Source organism: Bombus huntii, unplaced genomic scaffold (assembly GCF_024542735.1).
Source record: "Bombus huntii isolate Logan2020A unplaced genomic scaffold, iyBomHunt1.1 ctg00000068.1, whole genome shotgun sequence".
NCBI classification, from domain to species: domain Eukaryota; kingdom Metazoa; phylum Arthropoda; class Insecta; order Hymenoptera; family Apidae; genus Bombus; species Bombus huntii.
Window position 1 is genome coordinate 527,284 of NW_026099327.1, and position 27,138 is coordinate 554,421.

General features: G+C 43.8%; 1 protein-coding gene and 3 long non-coding RNA genes across 7 annotated transcripts; 2 read left to right on the forward strand and 2 right to left on the reverse strand.

Annotated features, from left to right (window-relative positions):
* Positions 1–1,400: 1,400 nt before the first annotated feature.
* On the reverse strand, positions 1,401–8,298 carry LOC126876286 (uncharacterized). 2 transcript variants are annotated; one of them, XR_007694052.1, is made up of 2 exons: positions 7,976–8,298; positions 1,401–1,600 (listed from the first exon to the last, which is right to left on the reverse strand). It is a non-coding gene; the product is annotated as an uncharacterized LOC126876286 (long non-coding RNA). The 2 variants fall into 2 exon arrangements; XR_007694051.1 differs by lacking the exon at positions 1,401–1,600 and adding an exon at positions 7,706–7,905.
* Positions 1,815–9,464, forward strand: LOC126876284 (uncharacterized). The gene is made up of 3 exons (XR_007694048.1): positions 1,815–1,992; positions 8,298–8,897; positions 9,146–9,464. It is a non-coding gene; the product is annotated as an uncharacterized LOC126876284 (long non-coding RNA).
* On the forward strand, positions 2,223–3,033 carry LOC126876288 (uncharacterized). 3 transcript variants are annotated; one of them, XR_007694056.1, is made up of 3 exons: positions 2,427–2,443; positions 2,557–2,738; positions 2,885–3,033. It is a non-coding gene; the product is annotated as an uncharacterized LOC126876288 (long non-coding RNA). The 3 variants fall into 3 exon arrangements; XR_007694054.1 differs by lacking the exon at positions 2,885–3,033 and having other exon boundaries at positions 2,223–2,443; positions 2,557–2,739; XR_007694055.1 differs by lacking the exons at positions 2,427–2,443; positions 2,885–3,033 and adding an exon at positions 2,223–2,411 and having other exon boundaries at positions 2,557–2,739.
* A 5,691-nt stretch (positions 9,465–15,155) lies between the features above and the next one.
* LOC126876270 (uncharacterized) lies at positions 15,156–20,052 on the reverse strand. The gene is made up of 3 exons (XM_050639120.1): positions 19,557–20,052; positions 15,819–18,848; positions 15,156–15,709 (listed from the first exon to the last, which is right to left on the reverse strand). The coding sequence occupies exons 1-3, from the start codon at positions 20,050–20,052 to the stop codon at positions 15,156–15,158; spliced, it is 4,080 nt and encodes a 1,359-aa protein (XP_050495077.1).
* Positions 20,053–27,138: the final 7,086 nt, after the last annotated feature.

A 27,138-nucleotide genomic window follows, 5' to 3' on the forward strand; every position in this document is an offset into this window, starting at 1 on the left:
GTGAAGAGCGACAACGAAGGAAACACTAGTAATAGGTATGTTACACGGTCAGGCCGAAGAGTCCGTTTTCCTGATTGGTTACAGGCTGGTTTCGGCTAGGCATCACAAAAAGATTACCCACGGGGACTTTCTCTGCAAAGGCAATAAAACGTTATCACTGGTAGGGGAGTGATGTAGCGGCACAAGAGTTGGAATTTGCTTCAAACCATGTTGTTGTTTAGCTTCGGAGTATCAAGACCGTTAGGTCACAGGTATTGTAAGGGGTTATAAACTCCGGGGAAAACAATCGCGCCGCTACATGTAACCGTAAAACAAGACGAATTTGTATCTTTTGACCTTCTTCTGACGATTATGACTAAACGAACGTGATCGCAAACGATTCAGTATAAACTGTGACTAAACGTCTGTATAGATATCGTTTCGCGACAAGATCTGTTTTAAATACACTAACGAGTACACATATTGGTAGTCTCATTATTCGATCCCCTACAGCTCTTATTAAGGAAGATAGAGGCCTGTGACATTATTCAGCTTGGCCAACATTGAACAGGGCATATTGATAAGCCAGAGTAACTAACATACAACCTTTTTTTTTTTTTTTTTTTTACGTGGAGAAATCCTCATGGACACTCCGCTGTTGCAGTAATTGCGTAACAGCAGAGTAGTGTCGGACTCTTACCGACTAAAACTCCACGATGACCACCCGACGCGCATGACAGAGGTGCTCCAGGATTCTCTTATGAATTAACTTCAGTTGCACCCCCTTCACGCGTTCTCTAGTTCTAGCCAGTCCTAATATTTCCTGACTATTGAATTGGCGTTAGGGGGGCCATTACCCCTAGCGCTGTCTCTCCTTATTGATATTCACCGGAGGCTTGTCTTGTGTGCTTCGACAACTCCCATACAACCTGGTGGTACAAGCTATGAAAAAACTTTCCCGGACATGAGAAAACACATTTGCCCAGATAACGTACGAAAGGTATTAGAGCCCACCAAATAAGATTTGCTACAATTAGCTGTAGTTCGTCACAATAAGCCTATGAGTATCGCGCGTCAGACGATTTTCGAATTAGTTGATGCTTGGATGTTCAAGATACGGAAGTGCAGAGAGATGAGACGTTTATGTACAACTTGATCATGGTGCAACCCATTCGTCAGCCAGAAAACTTCATGCACGATTTTCTAAAAAGAAACACATTTCCCCCCTTCCTTATGCCGTACCAATCCTCTCTCGTCGCTCCTTATCTCATACACAGACAGGCCAAATAATGTTACCGATGACGGCCAACAGCCTGGGTACATGTACGGGTCTCTTGCCTGCGACAGAATTTTGTTATGTGTAGTATGCGGGGCAGAAAAGCACTTTTGCCATTAATATGAACTAGAAGATTGCAGAAAAATTGTAAACATTTTCCAAATTTTATTAATTTCATTTCATTTCTTAAAGTCTACAAAACTGTTAATCAACATTAAGCAAATATACAAAATCTTGACGTACAGAATAATGGAGCGAATATTAGAAACGATACTACTAAATCTACAAGCTAAAATGTACTATACAAATTTTCTTTAAAATATAAGACATGCAAAGTATATATTTCTGAAATTAAAAAATATCGGATCAGACACTCTTCGAACATACTTCGAACGCTCATTATTACGTATATTACCAAACCAATGCATACAATATAATATATAAACTAAGCCAACGAAAGGCGCAGAGACTGGAGAACATGGGGTCCCCGAGCGTGCAGTGCGCTTCAGCATCGTTGCGAACACCAACTCCCTCCGCTTGTCCCAATGCCATCTCGAACGGTGAGACTGCAAACAGAAAATATCCATATATACATCAAGATAGTAATGCAATTTCTATTCTTGCAGCACCGACGTAATACGCGGTACTCCGTAATCGCTCGAGATTCCATATAGTTGTTGAAATCTCTACGCATTTGGTAGATAAAACGTTGCGAGAAATCCTCTTGTCACAGTTAGGTCTTCCAAACCTGATCGCTTGCATTTTTCCGGCTACTTCTGCGTTGCAACGTTACTTTTATTTCTGCCAACTTAGACACGACATCGTCTAAACTGCCCAATTCAGGACACGATGGCTCCTCCCGGGGATTCTGTTGAGACGATCCCGGATTTTCCGTGTCCTCACCATTGTGATAATAATGTATAATAATTTATACATTATTTGTTTATACATTATTTATACATAATTTGTACAATTTACCTTCTTCTTCAAGCATTGTTTTTTAAATTTCTGCCATTTTGAAGCTGCTGATGATCGCCGGATGCGTAAATCATTTTTAGCTTTGGAAAGAGCGCACGTCAGCATTGCTTCAATCCGTAAATCGCGTCTGCGCTTTCGGCGACACTTTGATCTTTTGCGGCGAACTTCGTCAATCCAAGTTAGTAACCGTTCAGTTTCTGGCTTGTCGGCGTTAGTTTTCGAAAGTCCCTTCTTTGTCCTCGCCATGCTTTCTCAATTATTTCACCTAATTATTGAGTAAGTAAAAAGTATACCAACCTGTATCCGGCTCCTGTTTGTTGTAGAACAATACAGAAGAGATTCACACAACTGCACACAAAGGATTTGAAACCACCGAGCAAAACACCCTCCTCACAGCACAGTCGTAAGATGACTAAGGGAAGTCTACGCTGCGCGTCTGAAGTCCGCTGTCTATACCCCCTCCTCTGTCTTTATGACGTAGTCTTACGCGCGAAAATGGAAACTAGTTCCGTGTAAAATCTTACGTTGGCCTTACATTCTCAGAAATTTTGAAAAATTCTTTAATCCAATTAATTTTTAAATATATGTGCGACAATTTTAATGCTAAATTTTATATATTTTGTACATTATATTAAAATTCTTCATTTACAGGAAATAATCAATAGCGTATGAAGGTGTACTGCACGTATTATTTGGCACGTACATTAATGTTGATGCAAGAATAATTATTCCAATGATTTTAAGTTACACACATAATAGATAAAGTAGGCTGTAGACTATGAAATTCGTATGAAATAAGCAGAGAATAGTAACTAAATAAATGTATATGTATATCGAACATAAATCTTGTAAAAATAATATATTAAATTACATTCAAATCAAATATATAAACAAGATCTGTTGACTTTTAATTATTTTTTTGAAGCACTAGTATCAAATAAAATTGCGTCATATAAAAATGTCATCCCGAAACACAGTTTAACGTGATACAATTGTATTACTTTAATTTAAGCAGAAAATATCTAATCATATTTAACAATTTTGAAAAACATACCTCTACTAAACTATCATTATCTTTTCCTATACCATCGGCAAGGCCCTGAACAGCAAGCAGTTCAGCGGTTGTTAAATAACTAGCCAATTGTTCTCGAACTACATTTACTTCTCCCTGATACATAAAATCAACCAATGCAGCCTAATCATCGAATTTTACATTATTATTATATATTATAACAGGATGCTGACATGGATTTTCGTAAAATAGAATAAGTATCATTTACAAAATATATGTTAACAGTAACAAATTATTAAATTCTTAATTTCACTTTACCTTAAATAAATCTCTAAAATATGTACTACATGCAGATAATAGCAGTTTGTCTGCTCTTATTCCTTTTTCCTTCGCAGCTTAAATTTACATCAACGAGATCTTCTTCGGTTCTCAGCGTATCAAAAGCACAAGTAATATGTTTTAAGTAATTATTCCACCTAAGAGAAAACTGTTTAATCCGTAAAACAATTATATTAAATTTGCAATTTTCAATCTGAAAAACATTTGACTTCAATGAGTATATTTTGATTTTTACCTGCCGGAAAACTGATGGAACAAAAATTTGTTACAACTATCATGTACTTATGTAATTAAAACAAGACAAAGCTTTTATAAATATAAAAATTGTCATAAATATTTTGACGCAACGCATTTGAACATTTTATGACTCATTGTATTAACACCACATTATTTCTTTTTTTGCGAGTATAATAAAAGCAATAATATTTAAACAATACATACTTGTTTAGATGCCTTTCGCAATATGACTTTCCCATAGAGCAGGTGGCTTATTACAAAATTCACGTCATAAATGTAATTTTCTTCAACTTCCAAAGCAAAAGTTATAAGTGTCCACCCAGGAATACCCAACATTTTGAAACACTTAAATAATACAAATTTCATATTTGGGTATTACATATTTCTAACAATTGAACACTACCATGCTTACCATGCTTTCATTAGCATGCTTAAAATGACTTTATATTGAAATTATTTGTATGGTATGCCCATTTCCTTATCACCCTTTATTTTTCTTTCTCCTTCTGCAGAAGAGTTAAGACTATTTGTATCCTCCCTATATTTGTCTATTATACATCCTACATACTTTCGCAAATAACAAAAAATAGCAAGGTCAGATATAGCTTCAATGTATACGGTCATCACAATGAAATGTGAATTACCTTCGGCAGATCTAAAATATTAAACGTGAAACGATGATCTTAATTTGGAATAGATTATAGATACACAATCTGTTCGTTTTTTCCTTTCTTAGCAATGATCTGTTCCATTGTCAAACAAGTATTTCACTCCGTAGCCGGATGAAATGCAAATTTATATCGTATTATGCTTATCATTATACTGCAAGTACTTTGAATCACTGAAATTGCAGAACCATTTCCTGTTATTGAATGCAAAACATACAGCACGAACACGTTTTCCATTATCAAAAAACGCCATACAAATGTCTCATCCATTGTATTAAAGTGATAAGAGATAGACACAGCACCAAGCCTGCAGCTTATAATACAACAATTTGCACCAGTTTCTCAATTTTCCCCAATTATATTCAATGTTTACAATAATTATCCTTCATATAAAATTGTTACCTTTATCCAATGCATACCACCTCTCTCCCCCTCTTTAAAAATATGACCTTTTTCAACTTAATGTCTCCCAAAAACGGATTTAGCAGAAAGTATACGACATATATAACGATCCAATTAGAAACTACCAGAGCATGTGTATTTTAAGCGGATCTTTAAACGTCGATTAAACGCGTTCTCTATCCAATCCTGGCTGAAACATAATTACTCGCACCCCCAGTAACCCACCTCTAAGTCATTCCAATCAACGTACCATGCAAACACGAATCCAACGCGTTCCAGGAATACAAACAACTGCCTGTAGCTGTTTAGCTGTACGCGACGAGTATAATTATTTCGGGTACTCCTCCAGTACAAAACAGACACCCAAACGACATTATTTCAACACAAAAATATTTAAAACAATAGTTATAAAAGCATGATACTTAATACCGCGCTTGACATCAGGTATAATAAAAATAAATTTCTTCAAAAAAATTTCAAGTTAAATCTTAAGCTTGTGTAATTATATCAAACTTGTTCAATTGACAATGAGCAATTTCCATCGTGTTTTGACAACTGACTCATCGCTGATGTATTTCCTCGGAATCGAAAAAGGAATGTGCATAATTTTGTCCTCCGTCAACACTCAAAATATTATCTGCATGTTATACTCAGGGATTCAATTTTATATTACGTTGCCTCATGTTCCATCACTGCTTTCCTACTATCAGTCACTTGAACGGTAATATAAACCAGTCTTTTATTTCCTATACTATTCCGCATAACATTTATCAGGAACAATACATTTTATTTGTTAATCTAACTAGATGCGAAGTTCCTCATTTGTCCTAATATCAATCAATGAATAAGTGAATTGAAATCTGTGAAAATAATGTAAAATCGGAAAATAAGGATAGAAATCTTTTCCCGATTACTTACAATTTATTAATATTAAATTGAATATACAAATATAAATTGGACAGGAAACGATATTTATTTAACGGAAACTAAATGCAATACTCGTATCTATATCAAACAACTTTACAGTTATTTGACCACTCTCGTCACAACGAATCTAACACACACACACTCTCTCTCTCTCTAACAACTCTATCAATTCTCACGACTCTACTCTTCGACGACTCGATACCTCTAACGACTCTACTCTTCGACGACTCAATTAGCTCTGATTCTCGCTACACGCACACTTTTCGACTCGCCTTGCGTAGCGAAACCGTCCTTCTTCTAACGTTGTCTATTGTTTCCCTCATACCTATGTAAGAACTACCAACTACGTGCCTTTATTCACGTAGGCACTCTTGCATGTAAACGAAGTACAGAAACACGACGTACACGGTTTCTCTATTTTCAACTTATTTCTAATTCGAATTACTTTATGATATTACAATAAGTATCTAGTAATACGACTTCCGAACCTACGTAATTATTGCAATGATTGTTAAATTTCAAAGCAATTTCCTATCCATGTTAAACATATTACGTATATGTGCGTGTCTATTATTTCGATTAGTTGCTCTACTTGCGGTAGTTCGCCATTCTGGACCATCTAGACTCAACAAAGATGCATTCAATTTACTCCATACCTCAAAAAGCTCTGTAGCGGCATAAGAGTTAGAATTTGCTTCAAACCATGTTGTTGTTTTGCTTCGGAATATCGAGAGGAATTGTAAGGAATTATAAACTCCGGGGAAAACAATGGTGCCGCTACGTGTAACCGTAAAACAAGACGAATTTGTATCTTTTGACCTTCTTCTGACGATTATGACTAAACGAACGTGATCGCAAACGATTCAGTATAAACTGTGACTAAACGTCTGTATAGATATCGTTTCGCGACAAGATCTGTTTTAAATACACTAACGAGTACACATATTGGTAGTCTCATTATTCGATCCCCTACAGCTCTTATTAAGGAAGATAGAGGCCTGTGACATTATTCAGCTTGGCCAACATTGAACAGGGCATATTGATAAGCCAGAGTAACTAACATACAACCTTTTTTTTTTTTTTTTTTTTTTTACGTGGAGAAATCCTCATGGACACTCCGCTGTTGCAGTAATTGCGTAACAGCAGAGTAGTGTCGGACTCTTACCGACTAAAACTCCACGATGACCACCCGACGCGTATGACAGAGGTGCTCCAGGATTCTCTTATGAATTAACTTCAGTTGCACCCCCTTCACGCGTTCTCTAGTTCTAGCCAGTCCTAATATTTCCTGACTATTGAATTGGCGTTAGGGGGGGCCATTACCCCTAGCGCTGTCTCTCCTTATTGATATTCACCGGAGGCTTGTCTTGTGTGCTTCGACAACTCCCATACAACCTGGTGGTACAAGCTATGAAAAAACTTTCCCGGACATGAGAAAACACATTTGCCCAGATAACGTACGAAAGGTATTAGAGCCCACCAAATAAGATTTGCTACAATTAGCTGTAGTTCGTCACAATAAGCCTATGAGTATCGCGCGTCAGACGATTTTCGAATTAGTTGATGCTTGGATGTTCAAGATACGGAAGTGTGGAGAGATGAGACGTTTATGTACAACTTGATCATGGTGCAACCCATTCGTCAGCCAGAAAACTTCATGCACGATTTTCTAAAAAGAAACACATTTCCCCCCTTCCTTATGCCGTACCAATCCTCTCTCGTCGCTCCTTATCTCATACACAGACAGGCCAAATAATGTTGCCGATGACGGCCAACAGCCTGGGTACATGTACGGGTCTCTTGCCTGCGACAGAATTTTGTTATGTGTAGTATGCGGGGCAGAAAAGCACTTTTGCCATTAATATGAACTAGAAGATTGCAGAAAAATTGTAAACATTTTCCAAATTTTATTAATTTCATTTCATTTCTTAAAGTCTACAAAACTGTTAATCAACATTAAGCAAATATACAAAATCTTGACGTACAGAATAATGGAGCGAATATTAGAAACGATACTACTAAATCTACAAGCTAAAATGTACTATACAAATTTTCTTTAAAATATAAGACATGCAAAGTATATATTTCTGAAATTAAAAAATATCGGATCAAACACTCTTCGAACATACTTCGAACGCTCATTATTACGTATATTACCAAACCAATGCATACAATATAATATATAAACTAAGCCAACGAAAGGCGCAGAGACTGGAGAACATGGGGTCCCCGAGCGTGCAGTACGCTTCAGCATCGTTGCGAACACCAACTCCCTCCGCTTGTCCCAATGCCATCTCGAACGGTGAGACTGCAACCAGAAAATATCCATATATACATCAAGATAGTAATGCAATTTCTATTCTTGCAGCACCGACGTAATACGCGGTGCTCCGTAATCGCTCGAGATTCCATATAGTTGTTGAAATTTCTACGCATTTGGTAGATAAAACGTTGCGAGAAATCCTCTTGTCACAGTTAGGTCTTCCAAACCTGATCGCTTGCATTTTTCCCGCTACTTCAGCGTTGCAACGTTACTTTTATTTCTGCCAACTTAGACACGACATCGTCTGAACTGCCCAATTCAGGACACGATGGCTCCTCCCGGGGATTCTGTTGAGACGATCCCGGATTTTCCGTGTCCTCACCATTGTAGAGCTCATAATTTGTATAATTTACCTTCTTCTTCAAGCATTGTTTTTTAAATTTCTGCCATTTTGAAGCTGCTGATAATCGCCGGATGCGTAAATCATTTTTAGCTTTGGAAAGAGCGCACGTCAGCATTGCTTCAATCCGTAAATCGCGTCTGCGCTTTCGGCGACACTTTGATCTTTTGCGGCGAACTTCGTCAATCCAAGTTAGTAACCGTTCAGTTTCTGGCTTGTCGGCGTTAGTTTTCGAAAGTCCCTTCTTTGTCCTCGCCATGCTTTCTCAATTATTTCACCTAATTATTGAGTAAGTAAAAAGTATACCAACCTGTATCCGGCTCCTGTTTGTTGTAGAACAATACAGAAGAGATTCACACAACTGCACACAAAGGATTTGAAACCACCGAGCAAAACACCCTCCTCACAGCACAGTCGTAAGATGACTAAGGGAAGTCTACGCTGCGCGTCTGAAGTCCGCTGTCTATACCCCCTCCTCTGTCTTTATGACGTAGTCTTACGCGCGAAAATGGAAACTAGTTCCGTGTAAAATCTTACGTTGGCCTTACATTCTCAGAAATTTTGAAAAATTCTTTAATCCAATTAATTTTTAAATATATGTGCGACAATTTTAATGCTAAATTTTATATATTTTGTACATTATATTAAAATTCTTCATTTACAGGAAATAATCAATAGCGTATGAAGGTGTACTGCACGTATTATTTGGCACGTACATTAATGTTGATGCAAGAATAATTATTCCAATGATTTTAAGTTACACACATAATAGATAAAGTAGGCTGTAGACTATGAAATTCGTATGAAATAAGCAGAGAATAGTAACTAAATAAATGTATATGTATATCGAACATAAATCTTGTAAAAATAATATATTAAATTACATTCAAATCAAATATATAAACAAGATCTGTTGACTTTTAATTATTTTTTTGAAGCACTAGTATCAAATAAAATTGCGTCATATAAAAATGTCATCCCGAAACACAGTTTAACGTGATACAATTGTATTACTTTAATTTAAGCAGAAAATATCTAATCATATTTAACAATTTTGAAAAACATACCTCTACTAAACTATCATTATCTTTTCCTATACCATCGGCAAGGCCCTGAACAGCAAGCAGTTCAGCGGTTGTTAAATAACTAGCCAATTGTTCTCGAACTACATTTACTTCTCCCTGATACATAAAATCAACCAATGCAGCCTAATCATCGAATTTTACATTATTATTATATATTATAACAGGATGCTGACATGGATTTTCGTAAAATAGAATAAGTATCATTTACAAAATATATGTTAACAGTAACAAATTATTAAATTCTTAATTTCACTTTACCTTAAATAAATCTCTAAAATATGTACTACATGCAGATAATAGCAGTTTGTCTGCTCTTATTCCTTTTTCCTTCGCAGCTTAAATTTACATCAACGAGATCTTCTTCGGTTCTCAGCGTATCAAAAGCACAAGTAATATGTTTTAAGTAATTATTCCACCTAAGAGAAAACTGTTTAATCCGTAAAACAATTATATTAAATTTGCAATTTTCAATCTGAAAAACATTTGACTTCAATGAGTATATTTTGATTTTTACCTGCCGGAAAACTGATGGAACAAAAATTTGTTACAACTATCATGTACTTATGTAATTAAAACAAGACAAAGCTTTTATAAATATAAAAATTGTCATAAATATTTTGACGCAACGCATTTGAACATTTTATGACTCATTGTATTAACACCACATTATTTCTTTTTTTGCGAGTATAATAAAAGCAATAATATTTAAACAATACATACTTGTTTAGATGCCTTTCGCAATATGACTTTCCCATAGAGCAGGTGGCTTATTACAAAATTCACGTCATAAATGTAATTTTCTTCAACTTCCAAAGCAAAAGTTATAAGTGTCCACCCAGGAATACCCAACATTTTGAAACACTTAAATAATACAAATTTCATATTTGGGTATTACATATTTCTAACAATTGAACACTACCATGCTTACCATGCTTTCATTAGCATGCTTAAAATGACTTTATATTGAAATTATTTGTATGGTATGCCCATTTCCTTATCACCCTTTATTTTTCTTTCTCCTTCTGCAGAAGAGTTAAGACTATTTGTATCCTCCCTATATTTGTCTATTATACATCCTACATACTTTCGCAAATAACAAAAAATAGCAAGGTCAGATATAGCTTCAATGTATACGGTCATCACAATGAAATGTGAATTACCTTCGGCAGATCTAAAATATTAAACGTGAAACGATGATCTTAATTTGGAATAGATTATAGATACACAATCTGTTCGTTTTTTCCTTTCTTAGCAATGATCTGTTCCATTGTCAAACAAGTATTTCACTCCGTAGCCGGATGAAATGCAAATTTATATCGTATTATGCTTATCATTATACTGCAAGTACTTTGAATCACTGAAATTGCAGAACCATTTCCTGTTATTGAATGCAAAACATACAGCACGAACACGTTTTCCATTATCAAAAAACGCCATACAAATGTCTCATCCATTGTATTAAAGTGATAAGAGATAGACACAGCACCAAGCCTGCAGCTTATAATACAACAATTTGCACCAGTTTCTCAATTTTCCCCAATTATATTCAATGTTTACAATAATCATCCTTTGTTACGACCGTTCGCGGTGAGACGCGTTCGCTAGGATAACGCGTCAGAGAGAGGCGTAAATTCTCGCTACGATTATGTTAATCGACGCCGCGAAATAGTCGTTCCCCTGTTTTGGTTAAGATAACAGAGGTGGTTTAATGAATGTAACACTGTATTGACAGGTTAACGTAGAATAATATATTTTACAATAATATGATGAATATATTACAGAAATTAGACTCGACTTTGCGATCTCTCTAGATTAATTCGTTTGCTCGTCAGATTTGTCGAAGTGTCACGTTTGACTCGTCAGAAGGAACTGATCGCCCTTCGATTATTCCTTTGCCTCATTTGGAAGACGACCCCCACTATGCACGAGTCACGCCACCGCTCGCGCCTATGATCACGTATGCCTCTTCTTGTTTGAAAATCGTAACGGTCAAAAATCGACGTTTCTAGAGCTCGCTGCTTGGCGACAACTATGCTCTCGTCGATACATTGTATATGATCCGGAGGGCAGATAAGATGGTCTGCCTGCGACGTTGTAGAACCGCGAGCGACGGTTAGAAAATATAGCCTCTGGTGAGCCTCGTGGCGTAACATACTCCCCCCGTTGAGAGGGTACCGATCAAGTAATATAGTATGATGTTGTGAGGATCTCTGGTCAGACTTCGGTGCTGTTGATTGTTTCGGAGTCATCTGGAGTCGTTATGCTCGGTAGTGGTACCATCCGCTTGATGCTCCGATCCAGGGTGCTCGTTGCTGTTCGAACGGTAGCCGTCCGTATGATGCCGTCTGCGCCTGGATGGACCTTGATGATTTTGCCCAATGGCCATTGCATTGGGGGAACGTTGTCTTCTCGGAGAATGACGATGGTGCCTTCTCGTATGAAGTGACGGCCCTTGCTCCATTTGTTTCGGATGTCTAGCTCATTCAGGTACTCTCGTTGCCAGCGGCGCCAGAAATGTTGTTTGACCTTTTGAATATGTTGCCAGCTGGAGAGACGCTTGGATGGAGTGTCCCTGAAATCTCGTTCTCGAAAACTTGTTAAAGAATATCCGATGAGAAAGTGACCGGGAGTGAGGACAAGATGATCGTTTGGATCAGATGATACTTTTTTTTTTTTGTACGTGGAGAAATCCTCATGGACACTCCGCTGCTGAACTAATCGCGTAACAGCAGAGTAGTGTCGGACTCCTACCGCCTAAAACTCCACGATGACCATCTTATGCGCGTGACAGAGGTGCTCCAGGAATCTCTTATGAATTAACTTCAGTTGCATTCCCTTCTCGCGTTCTCCTGTTCGAGCCGGCTATTGAGTAGGCGTTAGGGTGAGGTTGTTGCCCCTAGTGATGTCACTTCTTCTGGTCGTAGTCCGTTGGGGTGGTGGCGGGGTGGCTCTGGGTCGTCTGACTGCCTTCCGTCTCCATCGTCTTATCCTGCAGGGGTGAGAGTTTTTCTTCCTCTCCCTTTCCGCTCGCTCCTTCGCGAGCATAACTCGCTCGCAGAAGAGGCGGACGGCCTCGTATTCCTGTGACCCTCTCAACATCGCTTCCACAATCGCCGAGGGGATCAACGTTTCTCCTATGGCGTGCCGCCAGGGTGTAGCGGGGCAGCTCCCACGCCGGACAGAGCTCCAGGGTGTGCTGCGCTGTGTCCCTGTCCTCTCCGCAGTCGTGGCAGATGTCTGTCGTCTCTCGCCTTATTCTCTTCAGGAACTCGCCGAATACGCCGTGTCCGGAGAGTACTTGTGTCATCCTGAATGTGAGTGGGAGGCCGTGGCGGCTCCTCCATGCCCCCCAGTTTGGTAGGACCGCATCCGCGCCTCGGTGTTCGCTTCTCCCGTTGATCAGTTGGGATCGCCACAGGTTCCATGTGTCCTCCTCGGCGGTTCCTGTGTCGTTTGGAGCCGCCTGCTCGGTGGGGTCTTCTCCCGGGTGCCATTCTCTCCGGCGGGTGTATCTCTTTTTGAGCGCCAGCGCCCGCAGCTCCCCCGGGGGGGACGCGGCTAGGGTGGACGCCGACGCGTGCGACACCGTCCGGTATCCCCTAATGATTCTGATGGCGGTCATTCTGTGCAGCCTTCTCAGGAGCAGAATGCTGCGACGGCTTGCCATCAGGTCGTCCGCCCATACTGGGGCCCCGTACATCACTCGTGACCGAACGACGCCCTCGTAAAGTCGGCGCACCGCGTCTCCGGTCCCGCCGATGTTCGGTAGTAGGCCGCACAGGGCATTGGCAGCCGCTGACACCTTCGGGATCAGTGAGTCGAAGTGCGGCTCGAACGTCCACTGGCTGTCGATGGTGAGTCCCAGATACTTCATCTGTGATCCCACCCGGACGGTTTTACCTGCCATGTTTATGCATAGGCCGGGCGGTGGTGTCCCTCGCCTCTTCCTGTCAAAGAACCAGGTGGCCTCCGACTTCGCAGGGGAGACTCTCAGGCCCAGTTCGTTCACGGCACGGGTCGCACAGGCCGTTGCGATTCCGCCAATGCGCAGCGTCTCGTGCCAGCCACGACCCTCGACCAGGATTAGGGTGTCGTCCGCATAGCATACAATGGCCGCGCCTAGGGGTAGCGGGCATCGTAGTACCTCGTCGTACGCAACGTTCCATAGTATGGGGCCCAGCACCGAGCCCTGCGGGACGCCACGCTCAACGGATCGCTTTTCCTCTCCTTCCTTACTGGTCTAACACACCCACCTGTCGTCGAGGTAGGCTCGGATCAATCGGACGAGGTAGCTGGGAACCTCGAAGTGCTCCAGGGCCGTCACTATCCTATCCCATGGCACGGTGTTGAACGCGTTGACGATGTCCAGGGAAACCGCCAGCGCCACGCCTTTCCGGGAGACCATGTCCTCCGCAATCGCTCGTGCGCGTCTGACCGCGTCAATCGTCGAGCCCCCCTTCCGGAAGCCGTACTGGCTTTCGTGCAAACCTGGCACTTGGCCCGCTATGTGTCGTTCCAAGCGGGCGGCGACTACCCTCTCGAGTAGTTTGCCGACCTCGTCCAGTAGGCATATCGGCCGGTACGCTGACGGCGAGGTCGTCGGTCGGCCCTCTTTATGGAGCAGGACCAGCCTCGCCGTCCGCCACGCCCGGGGGTAGACTCCCTCCCTCAGGCATCTTGTGAAGAGGTGCCGGAGTCTGGGGGCCATGACCCCCATCACTTCCCCCCAGATCCGGCCAGGGATTCCGTCCGGGCCCGGTGCCACGTTGCGGACGGTCATTCTTCTGGTTGCCTCCCATATCTCCTCCTCCGTGACTTCCCAGTCGTCCCTCCATTCCAGCGGTCGTGTCGTTTACCGTGGCCGTTCCGCCGCTCTGTTCTCTTGTGGGGGAAAGAGCGTTCCGGTGATCCGCGTCAGCAGCGCAGGTTCCATTTCCGCCGTTGTCAGGGTGCCCTTCGCGCGTAGTTTCTGTGTCACTGTATGCCCTCCCCCATGGGTCCGACTCGACTGTTTCGACCAGTTCGGACCAGGCACAGTCCTTCGCTTTTTTAATTTCCCTTTGTAGCGAGCACCGTAGCGCGCGGTACGTCCGGTAGCGCAAGGAGACTTCTTCTTCGTCGCGTCGTCGCCAGCGGCAGGCCCTTAGGTACTGTCTTCGGGCCCGGACACATCTCGTCCTCAGTTCCGCGATGTCGGGGTTCCACCAGTAAACTGCTCTGCTTCGCACCGTGCCCGGTGTGGCCCGTGGCATGGATGCGTCGCAGATTGCTGTCATGGCTTGTCGCAGGTTCTCGGCCTCCTCTTCCACGTCTGCTTCGGTCGTCGTTGCCGAGGCCTCCCAGCTCCAAGCTGTTGCTATAGCCGCCGCCCGGAGTAGATCTTCATTCCTCTCCTTTATTTTCCATCTAGGCGGTAAGCGCGCGTGTCTCCCCCTCGGCGGGCCGCGCCCGTCGTTTGTCGCCGGCATTCCAGGTCCAGGTGCGTCCACCTCCATCAATATGTAGAGGTGGTCCGACAGCGTCTCGACCCCTTCGGCCACTCTCCAGCCTGAGATCCGCCTGAATGCCTCGGGGGAGGCCCATGTTATGTCAACAATGGAGCTCCCTCTGCACGTCACGCAGGTACTGGTCGAGCCCCTGTTCACTAACAGAAGTCCAAGTCCCGCGGCCCAGTTTGATAGCGTGCGGCCGCGCGTTGGCCCTGGCGTTCCCCCATTCCGTGGAGTGCGCGTTGAAGTCTCCCAGGACGAGCACTTGTCGTGGGAGTCGTCGCCTGACGCAGTCGCCAACTCCGTCTAGGAATTCTTCGAACGCTGCCCGTCCGCTGTTAGGTGACACGTACACCCCCACCACCATCATCCCTGCCCACTCGACCGCGGCGTATCCGTTGCCGCGTTCCAGCAGGGCTCCGTGGACGAACGCCCCGGGCGTTGATGTCCAGGTGAGCAACCGACAACCATTCCGTCCTCCTTTAACTCCTCCTTGTCCAAGCCGGACGTCCCGTATCCACACCCGTTTTGCGCTCACAGGCACTAGTCCTCCACTCTGGTTACCTCCCTTGCCCAGGCTCTCCAGTTTTCCGGAGATTTCGATTACGCACGCAGCTCCGTCCTCTCTACGTCTGCCTCCCATGTATCCCCACCCTGTGTTGTAATGGATCAGATGATACTGGAGTCAGCGGACGGGAGTTGAGGATAGACTCGATTTCAATGATAAGTGTATTTAAATTTTCGAATGTCAAGAGCTCGTTACCTGCGACACGCCTGAAATGTCGTTTGAAGGATTTCACTGCAGCTTCCCATAGCCCTCCGAAGTGAGGTGAGTTGGGAGGAATGAAGAGCCATTCGATCCGTCGGTCGACTAAAAGGGACTGAACCTTTACCTTATGATCGTCGGATTGCAGGAGATTTCGGAGCTCTCGTAATTCATTGTTGGCGCCAGCGAAGATGGTACCGTTGTCGGAGTAAATTGTCACACAGAATTCTCGGTGAGCGATGAATCTTCGCAGAGCAGCAATGAAGGCCTCGCTAGTGAGGTCGCTGACCAGCTCGATGTGGACTGCTTTGACTTCAAGACATATAAAGATTGCTACATATACCTTAATTTTGCGTCGGTTGCGATCCTTTCGTTCTTTGATGTAAAACGGTCCGCAATAATCTATTCCGACGTTGCTAAACGGTCGAGATTCCGTTATCCGTGAGGCTGGGAGGTCGCCCAATACGTAATCCACTGGAGGTGGATTAGCTCGGCAGCAACGGACGAACATCTTCAGCGTGCTCCAAACGTGACTACGGCCGTCGATAGGCCAATAAGATCTTCTTAAGGCGTATAAGGTAGCTTGAGTTCCGGAGTGGAGATTGATGAGGTGTTCATGCTCGATTATGAGTGCTGTGACTGAGGATTTGGGTACAATGATTGGGTGTTTCTGACTGAACGGCATTGGTGAGTGACTGAGTCGGCCTCCGACTCGCAACATCCCGTCTTTGTCCAGAAATGGATTGAGTCGTTGCAGCTTCCCCTTCACTGCAGAATTTCGATCTGTTCGGAGAGTGCGGATTTCATCTGAAAAATAACAGAATTGTAACAGTTTGACCAATTTGTTATGCGCATTGGTTAAATCATGTGTGGTTAGAGGTCTCCCTCGATCCTGTTTTTGTCTCCATCGGAGGCAACGAGCGGTAATTCTAATCAGCTTGGGCCAAGAAGAAAATCTCTCCAGTAGACTGTGGTCAGCAGGAGTCACGGCCAGACATGTTGCTTTCTTCTCCTCTGGTATTTCAGTTAATGGTACTGGGTTCCACGTCGGCCAGTATCTTTCTGGTTGTTGGAGCCATTCCGGACCATGTTGCCAAATGGTTGGTCGCAGGAAATCTTCGGGTGATTGGCCTCGAGATATGAGATCTGCAGGGTTATCGGCAGTGGGAATGTGACGCCAATCTGAGGTGTGAGTCTTCTGCTGAATTTCTGTCACACGATCAGCGACAAAGGTTTTCAGCGTATGGGGTGATGTATTGATCCAATGAAGTACGATTGTAGAATCCGTCCAGTAAACAGTCCGAGAAATGTTGCTTGGTAAAGCTTGAAGGACTGTGGTGGCCAATGATGCGAGAAGAAGTGCTCCACTCAGTTCCAGCCTTGGAATGGTTTGTGATTTCAGTGGAGCCACCTTTGATTTTGCAGTGAGGAGTCGTGTCCAGACATGACCATCCGGAGTGATGGTGCGAAGGTAAACGCATGCCCCATAAGCCCTTTCGCTAGCGTCACAGAACCCGTGTAATTTAATTTCCGCTGCAGCCTTGATTATCGTTTTACGTGGAAACTTCACGTTATTCAATAATGGCAGCTGTGCATAATATTTGCTCCATTCCGTGTGCACGTCAGCCGGTAGAGATTCGTCCCAATCAATTTTTAAAGTCCAGAGTCGTTGGAGCAGCATCTTAGCACGAACGATCACTGGTGCCAATAATCCAGGGGGGTCGTAGATCTTGGCGATTTCGGAGCTGATTGTTCTCTTCGTGATTCGAGAGGCGGTAGAATTAATTTTTACGGAATATAGGATCGAATCGTCAAAGGAATTCCAAACCACACCCAGAGTTTTGAAGGTTTGCGATTCGCCTAGTAGCAGCTTGTCGTTTATGTCCTGCTCGAAAAGTCCTCGTAGCAGTTCCTGGTCGTTCGATGCCCATTTTCGAATGTTTAAGCCGGCCAGTTCCGTGAGCTCCGTTCTCAATGATCGTGCCTCGACCTTTCTATCAACTCCTGTGAGAACATCGTCGACGTAGAAGTCTCGCTGTAAGACCGTCGCCGCTCGTGGGTACCGATGTCCCTCGTCGTCCGCCAGTTGATTGAGGCACCGAATGGCTAGATAAGGGGCCGCTGACAGCCCGAATGTCACTGTATTAAGTTGATAGGTGTCAACTTCTCCATCAGAATTACGCCACAAAATTTGTTGAAATTTTCGATCCTCTGGACGCACAAGAAATTGTCGATACATCTTTTCGACATCGAATGTAATGACGTATTGATGAGAACGAAATCTTAGAAGGATGAAGAATAAGTCATCTTGTAGTTTCGGTCCCGTATGAAGTATGTCGTTTAATGAAACTCCGGTGGTGGTTGGTGCAGATCCGTCAAACACAACTCGGAGTTTTGTAGTTTGGCTGGACTCTTTGATCACGCCGTGATGTGGCAGAAAATATCCGTCGTCCGTGCAGTTGTCCGTGGTAATCTTCGTCATGTGTCCTAATTCCACATATTCTTGTATCACGGCGCGATAGTCGGCTTCGAATCGTTTGTCTCGTTGGAATCGACGACAGAGGGAAATGAGTCGCTTCATCGCCATTGTCTTAGAGGATCCAAGCGAAGGAATTGTTTCGTTGAATGGGAGAGCGACCATGTATCGCCCTTCGTTGGTGCGTTGAACGTGATTTCGAAAGTGTTCTTCGCACTGTCGTTCCGCTTCCGAAATGTGTGCAGTGGGCGGTCCTTCGTCGATTTCCCAAACACGGGCGGGGTCCGCCTGTAAAGCCGTCGTGAAGGCGTGAAATGCGAGTGCTGATGATTGCGAGGTTGGGCTCCCCCCGATGACCCATCCGAATCGCGTTTTTTGCAGACGCAAGTCGGGCCCGTTTGCTTGACTGATGTCAAGTTGGCCGACACAGAGTGATGCTAGCGTTGGTCCGGCGCTCAACAATATTTCGATCGGCGCAGGCCTATGGAATCTTGGATCGGCTAGTTGGAGATTCCTCGGTATATGTATTATTGAGCGATCTACGGGTTGATCTGGGACCCAAGGCGATATTGTCGGTATGATTAGGAACGTCAAGGTGCGTTCGTATGTGCCGTCGATGGAGATGATCGTGGCCGTGATGTAACGTTTCGAGGTTGTCGATAACGTGTTGAGTGTTCCGATTGGGACCTAACGTTTCCGTTGGTTAAGTTTTAGCGAATCAGCGAGTTTTTCGGTGATAAAGTTCATGCTAGAGCCGGTGTCTAGCAGAGCTCTACAACGGAATGGTTGAACTTTATTGTTCAATATGTTGACCTGCGCTGTGACTAACAAATCGTGCTGCAGTGGTTCAGAAGGAAGCGAGGTCAATGAGTCCGTTTTCTGTGGTTCGGTCCCTAACAAGGTCGTTTGATGACGTCATTGTTTTCCTTGTCGTCTAGGACTGGACGATATATTTGATCCCGATGCCGTCGTTCGCGATAACCGAGATTCACGTTTCGGAGATGTTCGCGGAGACGATCGGGGAGACGATCGGGGAGACGTGGATGCGCGTCTCGAACGATGTGACGATCGCGGGGTCGGTGAACTAGGCGAAGATCGACCGTTGGATGATCGATCGCTCGATGATCGACCGCTCGATGATCGGCTTACACGTGGTCGTGATTTGCTATGACCATGGTCTTGATGTAGGTATGTATGGTGTCGCTGCCTGCAGATGCGACATGAACCGGCGGAGCAATGAGTAATAGCGTGTCCCTTACCTAAACAATTGGTACATAGAGACGCCCTCTTGGCGATTTCAAGGCGTTTTTTAGGCGACTTTGCTTTGAAGACATCACAATTCCATAATTCGTGTTGTCCTTGACAATTCGGACACACCAACGTATTATGTGTAGTTGTGAATGCGTAACTTCGCGGTGCGTTCGGTCGCTGACGTTTGTGTTGATCGGACTCTCCTTTTATCACGGTTGATGCTGAACTTGTCCTGTCGCCGTTCGTCCGTGTTTTCAGAAAGTCTACCAGATGCGTATATGACGGCATTTTCCTGTCCGGCAATGTGCGCTGCCATTTGCGAATGATGGCTGAGGGTAGCTTCGACGTGAATAATTTTATAAGAGCGACATTTGAGGTAACTGGTTCACCGAGTTTTTCTAGCGCTTGGAGGTTTACCTTGACCGTCTCAAGAAAATCATCTATCGCTTCGGGTGTCTCTTTGGTTATTTTCGGATAGTCAAAAATCAAGTCCCAGTGGCGCATGCAGACTTGACGGTGGCAGTCGCATTTTTCCATCAGAACGTCAATAGCGTTCGATTAATTTAACTCGGTGACATCTAACGATTGTATGCTTCGCGCGGCCTTTCCGGTCAAAGAGGATCGTAGGTAGTGGGACTTCTGCACGGGTGTAAGTCGCTCGCTTCGATCGATAGTGGATAAGAAGGAGTCGTAAAATGAATGCCAATTTTCGATGGTACCGTCGAAAGTAGGCAGGTGAATTTCAGGCAGTTTAATTGATGTCGGCTCGGCGATATTAGACTCGCAGCCTTGTGATTTCGACGACGATGCTGGTGTATCATCCATGAGAGTGTGTATTCGTATTACCAGATTGTAATATGTGTCGGTTACTTCGGAAACGCGCGCGTCGTCCATCTCGCCTAAATCTTCTAATTCCTCTTGTAACAATCGATATTGTTTCCACGTGTCGTCGAGTAGTGTCGTATAGGCCGTTAAATGGGCCTTATTCGGTTGTCTAGATTTTTCGTATTCATCGAGTCGTTTCGATAGAAAGGTAAATCGACCGATTTGAAAGCCTCGTCTCCGATGCAAGGAGGTAATTTTCTCTGTATTTTCCATTGGTATAGCAGATTGTGAGAAGAATGCAATGAACGAGCTTACCTTGCGGTTGCGAGTTTAAATGTTACTCGTCACCGTGTGTGTCTCGTTTAATGTGTAAGACGTGTTCTTACTGAAGTCGACCGTCTAGTTGTTGGCGTGAGGCTGCGTGGTTGCGTTCTTGCGTTTTCAAGAGGGTTATGCCTCTTCAAAACTGATGGTCCCTGGCGCTACTGACTTCGCTGGAGTGGTAACGCTTCTGCTGCTGTTTGTATTGGATTCACGTGGCACTGTATGATAGTGGAGGTCACTGGCGTGCACTTTTCACTTGCCACTGTATCCGGCTCGAAGGACCAAATGTTACGACCGATCGCGGAGAGACGCGGTCGCTAGGAAAACGTTTCAGCGAGAGGCGTAAATTCTCGCTACGATTATGTTAATCGACGCCGCGAAATAGTCGTTTCCCTGTTTCGGTTAAGATAACAGAGGTGGTTTAATGAATGTAACACTGTATTAACAGGTTAACATAGAATAATATATTTTACAATAATATGATGATTATGTTACAGAAATTTGACTCGACTTTGCGAACTCTCTAGATAAATTCGTTTACTCGTCAGATTTGTCGAAGAGTCACGTTTGACTCGTCAGAAGGAACTGATCGCCCTTCGATTATTCCTTTGCCTCATTTGGAAGACGACCCCCACTATGCACGAGTCACGCCACCGCTCGCGCCTATGATCACGTATGCCTCTTCTTGTGTGAAAATCGTAACGGTCAAAAATCGACGTTTCTAGAGCTCGCTGCTTGGCGACAACTATGCTCTCGTCGATACATTGTATATGATCCGGCGGGCAGATAAGATGGTCCGCCTGCGACGTTGTAGGACCACGAGCGAACGTTAGAAAATACAGCCTGTGGTGAGCCTCGTGGCGTAACATCCTGCATATAAAATTGTTACCTTTATCCAATGCATACCACCTCTCTCCTCCTCTTTAAAAATATGACCTTTATGAACTTAATGTCTCCCAAAAACGTATTTAGCAGAAAGGATTCGACATCTATAACGATCCAATTACAAACTACCAGAGCATGTGTATCATAAGCGGATCTTTAAACGCCGATTAAACGCATTCTCTATCCAATCCTGGCTGAAACATAATTACTCGCACCCCCAGTAACCCACCTCTAAGTCATTCCAATCAACGTACTATGCAAACACGAATCCAACGCGTTCCAGGAATACAAACAACTGCCTGTAGCTGTTTAGCTGTACACGACGAGTATAATTATTTCGGGTACTCCTCCAGTACAAAACAGACACCCAAACGACAATATTTCAACACAAAAATATTTAAAACAATAGTTATAAAAGCATGATACTTAATACCGCGCTTGACATCAGGTATAATCAAAAATAAATTTCTTCAAAAAAATTTCAAGTTAAATCTTTAGCTTGTGTAATTGTATCAAACTTGCTCAATTAACAACGAGCAATTTCCATCGTGTTTTGACAACTGACTCATCGATGATGTTTTTCCTTGGAATTGAAAAAGGAATGTGCATAGTTTTGTCCTCCGTCCACACTCAAAATACTATCTACATGCTATAATTAGGGATTCAATTTTATAATACGTTGCCTCACTTTCCATCACTGCTTTCCTACTATCAGTCACTTGAACTGTAATATAAACCAGTCTTTTATTTCCAATACTATTCTGCATACCATTTATCAGGAACAATACATTTTATTTGTTAATTTAATAACATGCGAAGTTCCTCACTTGTCCTAACATTAATCAATGGATAAGTGAATTGAAATCTGTGAATATAAGTATCTAGTAATACAACTTCCGAACCGACGTAATTTGTTACGTCGCGTAACATTCTACTTAGCCCAGGCCACACACCGCGGGCAAGATGGCAACCAGATGTCTTCGGATACTCACTGCGTACGCTCAATAGTCTCAAGTACCTTCCATAAATCTCAGGAATTTCCTAGTCGAGGTCCTCCAAACTGAACAAACGTCTGTTTTCGAAGCATTTCTAAAGACCTTTGTCTACTACGGCTTGACAAGGGAAGTTTTTCTCACGTATGATGCAACATTCCTCCCACTAACCACTTTCTCTCGTGGGCGGTTAAGACCCTTCGTTTAACCAATTAACAACGAAGCCTATTCCCTCACTCTCCTAACTAAAATCGTCACCAACAAATCCGATGGCCCCGTGCGCTAGACACACCCATCCTTAGCTTTCCTCCGCCACAGAATCCTCTCCGAACCACACTGATTTTACATCCTTCGAACAGTCAACATCCTTTGACCGGGAATACACCCGTAGATCAGTCACTCACTCATCTCGTACATATACACCAGCGTAAGTGTCTTCTTTACAAGTTGTCAGAATAAACGGTGATATATAACTTACTATACTGTGTCATATTCATTTAACCACCTCTGTTATCTTAACCGAAACAGGGGGAACGACGATTTCGCGGCGTCGATTAACCGAATCGTTTTCCTCGCAACCGCGTCTCTCCGCGAAGGGTCGTAACATTTGGTCCTTCGAGCCAGATTCAGTGTCAAGTGAAAAGTGCACACCAGTGACACCCACTATCATACAGTGCCACGTGAATCCAACATAACCAGCAGCGGAAGCGATACCACCCCAGCGAGGTCAGTAACGTCAAGGGCCGTCACCCTTGAAGAGGTATAATTCGGTGGTTGAAACGCAACCACGCAGCCTCCTGCCGCAACTGGACAATCGTCAACAGAAGTAAGTTATAACCACTCCATTCTCAATTATATAACAAATAATGGCAACCGGAAACGAACTTGCCGCCTTGCGTCGACGCCGGGGCCAATATACCGGCCACTTTACACGCTTAAGAAAAAAACTGGACGTAATCGAACAATCCGGCTGTCCGCGAGAGGCCAAGTTTATCCAAATCAAAAATCGTCTGGAAATCTATGAGATGGAACTCCGCGTCATTTAAAACGAGATTGTGAGCATAGACGAGGAAGCGAGCGAGCGCGGCCTTGAAATAGCAGACGAGTACAAAAAATTAGTACTCCGAGTAAGCAATCAGTTAAACCACATACGACTAACTACGACGTCACAATCGACCAACGACGAATCAGCTCGCGAGACTGCTTCGCTTAAATTACCGGAGAATCATTTTCCGGGACATAATGCGATGACGCCACCTTCGCCATTGCCACAAGGGCCCACGGATAAAGTACCCACCATGGCGAATTCACAACCACCAGAATATAGCAGCAACACGTCTATCAGGATCCAGGGAAACAATAATAATCTAAACAGTAACGCTATTCAGACTCCGCCGACGGAGAAGATCGCATCGACTCGAACGCCGATCTCGTCGCGAGTCACGCGTAACTCATTGCATGACACCTGCAGCTCATCACCTACACGCGACTTGACGACAACCAAGTTCGCGTCCGCATTATCTCGACCGTCCTACCCAAGGACACTGTTAGGGAAGTGATACATTTACACTGTACATGAGAGTGTGTGTGTAAGGGTTAGAGGGCGTCAAGGTCTTAGTGGAGACAAAAGACTGTTGCCTGATGTTAGAAGAATCTAGGATAGTCGGTTGGCGACAAGCGTGCGTGCAAGACGTTCTTCAGAGAGTAATATAGATGTATAACTGTGGTGTGTGAAATATAGTCAATAATTTGTATTCCCAAATCCTCGAATTTCCTTAACACGTAGGAATATTTTTATCGGGTTATCGATGTAGCCGAGTTATTAAAAACGGATCGGACAGATGATATTCGTTTGCATATTCGAAACGTAATATCGAAACACATTTGGTCGTAAACAATAATACGCCTTCGTATAATATGTCCCATCTATTCACGTAATATGAGTACCATCGAGCTTTCTAATGGATTTGTGGTTCGATTACGATTCGATTCGGGATTTCGCGCGGTTAAAATGTGAAATTAGGGAACCACTGTCGCAACGATAGGATCTCCACTGGACGATGTAGTAATTGATCGGTTACGCGACCTCTGCTTCGTTCCAACCATTGCTTAGAGGAGCAGGCACGATCGTTTACGTCTCCCGGTGACATCGAGCCGCGTCGTAAATACGTACACGTAGCTCCTTTTTCGATTTCGACGATGAAACTAACCTGGCAACTAGAATCCGTTTCGATCGTTGTTAATGCCGTTGCGATTTTAACCGCTGCGAGTGAAAGGCCGCGTTTTCTCGCGAATTCTCGCGTCATCGCGTCCGTATTCGAAGAAGGGGAAGAGCGGATATTCGAAATTCGAAACGTTGGAGCGAGTTTCCGGCATGGTACGGCGGTCGTTGCAAATTGTTTCAACGTCGTCCATTGTGAAACTTTCCCCCGGTTCCACAGTTGCTGGTGCACGTACTCGGCTTAGCGCGCGGTTGCACTTACGTGCTAGGTGCGTGCTAAAGTATTTTCGAGTCTGCTGTAAACACACACCCGTAGACGTAGGAAACGCCAAGTCGTCCGTAGACCGTGTAAGAAGACCGGTCCCAACGCGGTTCTAAATACGGCTCCTTGCATTATTAATCCCCCAGAGGTGGTACCGTATACCGGGCTGTTATCGCGGTTACATCGTAATTCGCGACAACGTTGCACTCGGATACGCGAGCCAAGGTGCAATCTCGTCGTGCCATCTCTATCCCTGTCCGACGGGCGGAACTGTTCCGCACGCTTGTCACTTCCATGATCGCGCGCCTATTAATCTTTCAAGTGAAAACAGGGCGAAAGCTGCGAACAATTTGCTTCTTTTTTCTTCCTTTTCTCCTTAATTTCTTCGGATACCTGTTACGTTTTATATCCTTCGATTCTTCGACATCGAACGTCTCGATCGAATCGTGACGAAATATAGAAAATACCTAGAACTTGCAGCGATAGGTCGGACCTCGGAACCATTGCGCTGCTCCTTATCCTCGTAACTCTGTTCCATCGGACGTTTAAGGCATACAGTTCTAACGAGCTGTATACGTTGCTTACTTTCTCTTGCACGTTGAGTGCTTCCAGCGCTTCCATTGAAAGTGTATATAACGTTGGAGCGTTCGTTAGCAAGATGATAAATATTTAATAAATAAGTTGGAAATCGATATCGCACAGGCTTTCGAAACGGCTTTACGCGATGGTCGTTTACGTCTACGATCGTTTACACGATCGACGTTCGAACAACAAACACCGCAGCAACCCTGAAATCCGATTAATCTGCAGTAGGCAGGCACAGTTTCGTTTTTCACGCAGATTGCGAGCAATCGCGCTTTCGAACGAGCGTGTGAATCTGGGTATACTACTGCGGTAGCTCTCGTTATTAATTCACTCGGTCGTGCACAATTAGGTGAGCATTGTAGCTAGATGTCTCTTCTTCGGCGACACGGCTCATTTTGCGTAGTATCGTCGATTTGCCTAACTCGCAGGCAACGTACAATCGCGAGTTTATGCCGGCGGCAAAGTTTCCTTCGTGCATGGAAAACTTGCCGCGCGAGAACTATCGTGTGGGGAATAAATTAAGCGAATTTCGGGTTGCAGCGGCGTTCGTGTAGTCGAGAATTATCTCGAGACGAAAACTTTCACGGATTAAAGCGTGTTAGAATTTAATCTTGGAATTAGGATTAATATTCTGTGGAAGACACAATGTTTATGTTGAAATAATACAATGTGATATTTATTAAACAATTATTTCGAGAGTTATAAATGTGCGTTCTGGAATGTAGACAGTTGGCTAGTTATTCACAGACTGGCTTAGTGACCATGGCCCTTGAAAAGGTTTAGATCCCCACTCTCTATGCAGTAATGAGTGTGACCTGTGTGGGTGTCTGTGTGGCGTCACATGTGCCACAGAACCTTCTAGTAGCTTCTCGACGTGCTCGTTTAGAATGTTCCATCCATATCCTCACGTTTCTTCCGGCGTCCTTTTGAAAAAGCATGCACGTGCTAACTGCCGTGGTGCATCTCACGAACGCACGCTGGTGGGGATGGCGCTGGGCAACGAATGGAAGAATCTGTACGATCAAACACTCTATCCGCATGCGACTGATATCGTTGTATTCCAACAAAGCGTAATAATTTAGACTGTGAAAAAGCGACTTTTGTTCCGCTCGTCCCTTTTTCTTCTCCATCGGAAGCGGAGATAATTTGCGGAGTATCGAGATATTCTTATTCTTATAAAGAGCGAGGAATTCGCGAGCGCGGTTATTAATAACGCGATATTTATCAGCCGGCGTAAATAAAGCTCGTAAATACAGACTGATAAGCCCTGGGGAAAGGAGCAGAAAGTTGTACGGTTGATCGACTTTTACGAGATTTCTTGGCGAAAGGAAATTGGGTCGGTCGTTAATTACACCTATTAGCGAGAAATAACATTACAAGAGGGTGGTCGGTAAGGGTGCCGCGAGCAAGTTTCTCAAGTTACGTATTCCTGGCGGCGAGTCTCGGTTTCTCGAAAGCGTAAAACTGTTAATTATTTATCTCTTGGGGGGAAAGGT

Excerpts from the sequence above, each read along its gene's own strand:
- LOC126876270 (XM_050639120.1), bottom strand. The coding sequence starts at position 20,052 with ATGCGCCACTGGGACTTGATTTTTGACTATCCGAAAATAACCAAAGAG. Across the intron at positions 18,849-19,556 it reads TCTATGTACCAATTGTTTAG|ATCAACCCGTAGATCGCTCA; the intron begins GTAAGGGACACG and ends CTTGGGTCCCAG. Across the intron at positions 15,710-15,818 it reads ACATTTCAGGCGTGTCGCAG|GGTGGGGATACATGGGAGGC; the intron begins GTAACGAGCTCT and ends ATTACAACACAG.